The sequence below is a fragment of the Dermochelys coriacea genome, chromosome 27 (assembly GCF_009764565.3).
Source record: "Dermochelys coriacea isolate rDerCor1 chromosome 27, rDerCor1.pri.v4, whole genome shotgun sequence".
Lineage (NCBI taxonomy): Eukaryota > Metazoa > Chordata > Testudines > Dermochelyidae > Dermochelys > Dermochelys coriacea.
The window spans coordinates 9,746,545-9,753,765 of record NC_050094.1 but is presented as its reverse complement, the minus strand read 5'-3'; the positions used below and the strand labels follow the sequence as shown (position 1 = coordinate 9,753,765).

At 50.1% G+C, this 7,221-nt stretch overlaps 1 protein-coding gene across 4 annotated transcripts in view; it reads left to right on the top strand.

Annotated features, from left to right (window-relative positions):
- Positions 1 to 5,977, top strand: part of ABI3 (ABI family member 3) — a 30,652-nt gene extending 24,675 nt beyond the window's left edge. For all 4 annotated transcript variants that reach the window (XM_043503310.1, XM_043503308.1, XM_043503311.1 and 1 more), the window contains 5 exons: positions 120 to 205; positions 2,146 to 2,241; positions 2,940 to 3,133; positions 4,503 to 4,634; positions 5,398 to 5,977. In XM_043503310.1, the coding sequence (XP_043359245.1) occupies positions 120 to 205; positions 2,146 to 2,241; positions 2,940 to 3,133; positions 4,503 to 4,634; positions 5,398 to 5,564 (675 nt within the window). In that variant the 3' untranslated portion in view covers positions 5,565 to 5,977. The remainder of the gene's footprint in view (positions 1 to 119; positions 206 to 2,145; positions 2,242 to 2,939; positions 3,134 to 4,502; positions 4,635 to 5,397) is intronic.
- Positions 5,978 to 7,221: the final 1,244 nt, after the last annotated feature.

Sequence of the window (7,221 nt, the reverse complement as noted above, 5' to 3'; positions counted from 1 at the left end):
TACAACTGTGCCTCTCTGTGGGAAACCCCCCGGGTTGGCGAGTCTTTGTAAACAAGCTTCTCAGGGTTTGTTCTCTCTTGGCGGCCACTGATTCTTTCTCTCCTCTTCCCTGGCTGTAGGACCAGAGCACACAGTTGTCACGAACGGGAACCTTGACTCGGAAAGGATCCAAGACATTATCTGGACAGTCTACAGGCACCCTGGGGTGAGATGGCACCACTCTCTTGCACTTGATGCCTGGCAGTCCCACTGCCCTACTTTCCACCCGCCATCCTGTCCTAAATGAGACACAAGCCTAATAAAGAGGTGGCAAGGTTCCCCCCTCCCCACTGGAAAATAAACCTTTCAGATCAGCTCCCGAAAGTCCAACATCTGCCTGAGACTGCCCCTTATGCAAAAAATGGTCATGCTTTTCACAGTAAGGTTCTATTTATAAATGATCTAGAAAGGGTTAATTAAAAATCAATAGATGCTTTACTAAATGGTTGATCATTTGTTGTAGGATCCAGTAGGTCAGGAGGTTGCTTTTAGCCATCGCTTATCACCCTCTGTAACACCTACTGGTCTGCATATGCTGATCTATAACAGATTCTTCTCATGTCAGTAACACGCTTATGGCATCCACAAATAATTTATTAACCCTTTATAAGCATTTGTAAGCCATTTATAAATGTGCCCTGACTAGAGTGTAACCAAAATAATACTAGTCCAGACATAGCCACAAGCCTTGCAGCAGAGCTGGTCAAAAATGAAAGTAGTATTATTTGTATTCCTGTTCCAGGGGAAATGCTGAGATTTCAAAATTTAGTTTCATTCTGCATTGGGATGATAAAGTAGAAACCTTGGACTCTTTTGAGAGATGATATTCCAGAATATTTCATTTGGGGAAAAATTCCATTTAGACCTTATTAAAATGTTTTGTGTAGGAGATTACAGAGTAACTATAACATACATTATCAGATACAAGATGAAATGTTTCAACTGCATCAAAACAAAAAGGTTTCAATAATTTTCTCTTGGAAATGCAGACAACAGCAGAAGGTCCCCAGAGCAACATTTTGATTTTTACCAAATCAGTATTTCCAAACATCGGAAAATCTTCCTCCAGCTGTGCCCTGTAGGGTCATTAGTGCAGCTGTAGCGATTGGGGGAAGAACTGTTTATAAAGGACACGCTGGGCTACATTCACAAAAGGTCTTAGGCACCTTCCTGTCAATTTAGGCACCTAAATCCCAGAATCAGGGATTCACAAACCCATGCCCAACTGCCCCCGCACTCTGGAAGTGACGAGCATTTCTTGGCACCTATGTTTCTGCAGTGAAAGTTCCCTCAGCACCTAGGATTCTTCATGAATATAGTCCACTGCCTTTAAGACACCCAACATATTGAATGGGGCTGGAGACTGACCTCCCTTCTCAGGCCCTCCAGAGCCCTATCAATGCCATGAAGTTGGTGCTTGTTGCAGAAAACGGTCATCAGCCAATTTCCTGGTGTCCGCAGGGTGTGGGTGTCAGGGTGAGGCACACAGATGGAGTCCAGGGGAAGGGAAAGGTGGTTTTGCCCTTGCCTTTGCTGGACTTGGGATAAGGTGAACAAAGGGCCTCAATTTGTCAGGCTGAAAGCGCATGGAGTAGTTTTAATCTAAGGCGAAGATTTTCATCTCTGGGAAGCCGGTTTGTTTTTTTCATTGGCTGTCTGGTTGTGCGGGGCCCTGCTCTATGCAAAAGGCCATTTGCTGTTACTGTTTCTGTTATGGGCAGCACGGGACCCCTTTGTGCTTGGGACTGTACAAGCACATAGCGAGACACAGTCCCTGCCCCAGTAGACTAGACAGGCAAAAAGTGCGAGGGGAAAACAGAGGGGGGAAGTGACTTGCCCAAGGTCACCCAGCAGGTCAGTGCCAGAGCTGGGAATAGGACCTAGGTCTCCTGGGTCCCAGTCTAGTAATCTGCCCACTGCTTCACACTGATTCTCTTTATACCATCATGACAATCTAACACTGAATCACCGCAATTCTGGCATTGAGACTTTCAGGCCAAATTCAGAATAAAAACGCCTCGCATTCAGCAGAGAAAGGGCAATAAGTTTCTTCCTCAAGATGCACTGGGGATCTGATGGTGTATTCTATGTCTGTCCTGACTGCAGGAAAAACCATCGTATCCCAGAACCCATTCAACTGCCTGTGGTTCCGGAAGGCAAACTGTCAGCAGCGTCCTCCACATCATCTTTAACATCCCTCAGGTAGCTTGTGTGAGGGCTCCGGCTGGGGGTGTGGGCTCTAGGGTGGGGCCAGAAATGAGGAGTTCAGGGTGCAGGTGGGGCTCTGGGCTGGGGCAGAGGGTTGGGGTGCGGGAGGGTGAGGGGTCCGGCTGGGGATGTGGGTTCTGGGGTGGGGCTGGGGATGAGGGGTTTGGGGTGCAGGAGGGTGCTCCAGGCTGGGACCGAGGGGTTCAGAGGGTGGGAGGGGGATCAGCCTCTGGGGCACAGGAGGAGGTCGGGGTCCAGGCTCTGAGCAGCACTTACCTCAAACAGCTCCCGGAAGTAGCAGCACATTCCCCTTCCAGCTCTTACATGGAGGTGCGGCACCGGCCAGGCGGCTCTGCACATTGCCCCTTTGGCAGGTGCCGCCTCTGCAGCTCCCATTGCCGTGGTTCCTGGCAGTGCTTGGGGCGGGGGCAGCATGCGGAGCCCCCAGCTGCTCCTACGTGTAGGAGCCAGAGGGGGGACATGCTGCTGCTTCTGGGAGCTGCACGGAGTCACGACACACGTGGAGCAGGGCGAGCCCCCACCCCCGCTCCCCAGCTGGAGCTTGAGAGTCAGATTAAAACATCTGATGGGCTGGATGCGGCACGTGGGCCATAGTTTGCCAACTCCTGGCATTCACTCCTTAAGTATGGTTACATACGATTCTGTCACTCTCTCATTTATACCCACAACAGTTCCAGTGGAGCAGCTGGCAACATCAATGCCAAGGTGCCTATCGCACAACCTATGCCGTCCTCACTGCCTCCTCCATTGGACATAGACACAATGCCTCCTCCTCCCCCTCTGCCTCCTGTAGACATGCCCGAATCTTCACTCATCGGTTTTGAGATGCCGCTCCCAGATGTCCCGCCACCATTCTCCATGCCAGGTGAGGCTTGTGTTTGACACAGCTTATCCTCAGGCCGAATGCTCCCTATCAGCTAGCAACTAGCGTGGTATCCCTACGCTGAGCCATGCTGGGAACTTTGCACCATCAGTGCCCAAGCATAGCACTGGGTTGTTACAGGCAGAACTGGTTGAAAGAAGATAGAAAACAATTTTTTGGGGAAAAAGATGAAATGTGGAAGTTGTTTCCATTTTGCATCAAAGCTGGTTTTTCGGTTACATTTTTTTCCACAGAAGTGTCTGAAAAATTGTGAATTGTCAGAATGTAATGGTTTCCCCATGCCCACCTCTTTTGGCCACTGCGTGCAATGAAATGAGTGGAGCTCCAGGTTTTATCATCATTGTGACTCTATAACCTTTTCCAAAGTTGGGGCCGTTTTTGAAAGTGACAGCATGGCATAAGGGGCAAATGAACCCCCAAAACTGCGGTCTGTAACTTTTTGAAATGGCCCCAGCTTTTCCACATAAAAGTGGCAGAGTTTGAGTTTCATTTTTCCTTTGGCCATGCAATAACCTTCCCCCAGCTGAGGAAGTTCTGTAAAAGTTGAGTGGCAAAATGAAGAAGAAAAAAAAGAAGTGGGAGAAAATAGAATAAAATCAACCTAGATATCACTTATTTGATTGTATTCAGTAACAAAAAGGGTGGGAAGACTCTGAAAGTTCTTTTTTTGTTTTGTTTTATTTGAACCCCCCCCCCAAAAAAACCCCTCAAACATTTTTTTGGTTTGGAAAAAAACCACCATTACTTGTTGAACACAAATTTTGTCCAAATCTCTGGGTTCAGCTGTTGCCCCCAGGACCTTAGCAAATCTCCACTTACAGGGTGAAATTGTCTGCTGTATAAGGTGCATTCACCACTTAACAGAGGAGGCTTAAGTGGGACCTATGCAGCACGTAGCCCATGTGCTGGCTTTCTGTATAAGGGTCAGTTGCACCCCCAGTGAAGTTATTCTATGGCGGAAAAACAGATATTCACTGGAGGAGGCTTCCCTAACTGTTTGCTCCAGTCACACAGTGCCCAGCCCCAAGTATGGTGCTTTTTTCTAAATCATGAATCAGGCTCCCACAAATTGATAAGCTTAAAAACAATCCCATTTGGGTTCATTCTGATTTCTGGCGTTGGAGGCTGAAGCGGCCCTGCTGTCAAGCTGTTCTCCACCGCCACGAATCACCATTTTTTTAAAATGAAAGCTGTGTGTCCTGGTTAAGATGATGCCAGGTGGCGGGGCTTCTAGACAGCCACCGAGCACCAGGACACTTGGGATAAAAATAACCATGGCTGGCAACGCTTGACCTCTGTTTTGTGATCAGGACTTCATCCCCCTCGTGATTCTTTGGGGATTTTTCTGCAGGTGCCGACTTCCTGGAGCCCCCCCCTCCGCCTCTGCCAAGCTTGACAGAGTTTGAAGATTTTGCCCCTCCTCCTCCTCCCCCCCTGGGTACAGAGGAACCTGCGTGGGTGCCAGACAGCTACTTGGAGAAAGGTATCTTGTCCCCCGGTCACTCTCCCCGCTTCATTTGGTTGCAGCAACGGGGTGGGCCAAGCTATGTGAATGGGACGGGGGCTACAGCTCACCAGCTGACCACCTGGTCTCATTTATTGATTAGATTCCTTGGGCGCTGATAGCCTAGTGGCATGTTACATTGTAGCCTGCGACCTAGCTCATCTCTTGTAAAGGGATCAAAGGGCTAATACCCCTCCAGCCTCCCCCGTGCTTCTGAGCATAAGCAGATGAAGAGCTGTGGTCAATTAGGGAGCCATCACCTGTTGGATAGAGTGGGAAGCATGGTCTTGTAGGTAGGGCTGGGACTTAGGTGACCTTCCCAGTTCTGCCACTATCCTGCTGGGTGTGGACTTGGGGAAAACCCCCTCCCCCACAGCCTCTGCTACTTCAGTTTCTCTATCTGTGAGGGGGTTCTGCACATGAAAAATGCTGCACTGGGGCTAATGATTTGTAGTTCTGGAGCCTGTCTCTGCCACTGCAAGGTTGAGCATCTCTCTCCTTTCACAGCTTCCCCCCAAATCAGCTTCGGGTCAGGAAACCCCATTGCGGAGGAAGTCCTGAATTAAACTGACCTGCTCCCACCCTCTCCCCTTCTCCCCCAGCCCCTTTTGGCTGACTTGCAGCCCGGGCTGTGCTTTCTGACGGGGTGCAGGCTTACAGCCCCCACCCATGTATTTTCACAATGATCCTGGCTCTGTTTCCTTCCTTCTTTCCCATTCTGAGCTCCTCCTTCCCCTTTCAGTGGTGACCCTCTACCCCTACACTCAGCAAAAGGAGAACGAGCTCTCATTCCCAGAAGGGGCCATCATTTACATGACCCGGAAGTACTCGGATGGTTGGTGCGAGGGCGTGACCAGCGAGGCAGAGGGGTTCTTCCCAGGCAACTATGTGGAACCTTTCTGCTGCTGACCCTGTGTGGATGCAGGAGATGACACCACTAAGGACCAGCAGAGGTTTTCCTCCTTCACGGTTAATGGAGTCCATTCTCTCTGCCAAACCAGGGAGGCCACCTCCACTGCCCCGGCTACAGAATTTATCACTATGCATTTACGATCCAGATTGATCAGATTATAGATTCCCCATTCCCCCTCCTGCGCTGGGGCACAGACAGACTCACATTCCTGGCAGACAGCAACAGGGAAAGGTAGCGCTCCGAATCCAAGACTTATCAGGAGCAGCTTTGGAGGCCCAAGAAAGTGCCCTGCTTTGACACTGCTTTCAGGTCAAATTTTAGTCCCCCAGGGCTCAATGGGAGTTTTTCCATTGCTTACCACTGGGGACCAGGCTTGAAGCCTTTAACCTGGAATCCCTTTGCTTGAGGCTTTGATTATTCTCAGCTCTTTTATTTCCACCCCCTGCACATGCACCATGATCAGAGGATCCTCTTCTGGGATCCCCAGGGAGCCTGCAGCCAGTCCCTCCCACTCATCAGAACGAATGCGGCTGAGCAGCAAAATGCTGTTGACTAGCTGGGAAGGGAGTCCGAGGTAGGCGTGTGGAGTGCTTGGAGATTCCCAATGCTCAGGGCTGCTCCAAGGCTTCCATGCTCATGACTCCTGCAGTAGCTTAGAAGGTGCTGAGCAGGCTCTTGTGGGTCTGGCCTTTTCCCCACCAACAGGGACAGTGCTGCCCAAGCATGGAAGTAGCAATGGGCAAGAGATCGAATCTCAGCTCCGCCAGTGTCACTTGGTGACCTTGGGCAAGTCTAGTTTCTCAATTTGGAAAGCAGGCACAGCGCTTCCCTGCCTTGCAGGGCTGGGCTAGAGATTAACATGGGTGCGTGGAACGCCATCGGCACAAAGCGTGATGGCAGAGCGGCCGGCAGCAGCCTAGACAGGCAGAGACACGAGAAATGGAAAAATAACTGGGGAAGATGGTTGGGAGATAAGAGGATGTTTTGCAATGAGCTTTGGCAAAGAAACTAAGTTGTATAAGCCAGAGCCAGTGGATCCAGGCTCAAGTGCACAGGAATAGCCCCTTGTTTCCTGCTGTGTAATGATACAGAGCCATGTAGTACCCTGGCAGGTTGCTGCTTGGGGTATTCTGAGCTTTGTCCCCAAAATGCAAATGTCAGCAGAGCTGCAGCTTCTGCTTGTGGCACCTTAGAGACTAACAAATTTATTAGAGCATAAGCTTTCGTGAGCTACAGCTCGCTTCATCGGATGAGCTGTAGCTCACGAAAGCTTATGCTCTAATAAATTTGTTAGTCTCTAAGGTGCCACAAGTCCTCCTTTTCTTTTTGCGAATACAGACTAACACGGCTGCTACTATGAAGCTTCTGCTTTGCCTCCCTTGATTCTTTACTAAAAAAATGGCAGCTGATTGCCTTGAGGTTTGGAGTGAAAGAAAGGCAGCTCTGCCTTTAAGCCCCCGCCAGGGCCTTGCCTCATGGAATTTTGGTGGGCAACCCCTGCTCTGAATGCGCTGTGGGGACCCGCCTCGCTGATGTCTCACAGCACATTGGAAGTAGAAAGGGAGGCTCATTGAACTTGGTCCCCTCTAATGCCAGGTGCTGTTGAGAGCATTAGTGAGCAGGTCCTCTGCTGCGTGCTGTTGCTCGGGCCTC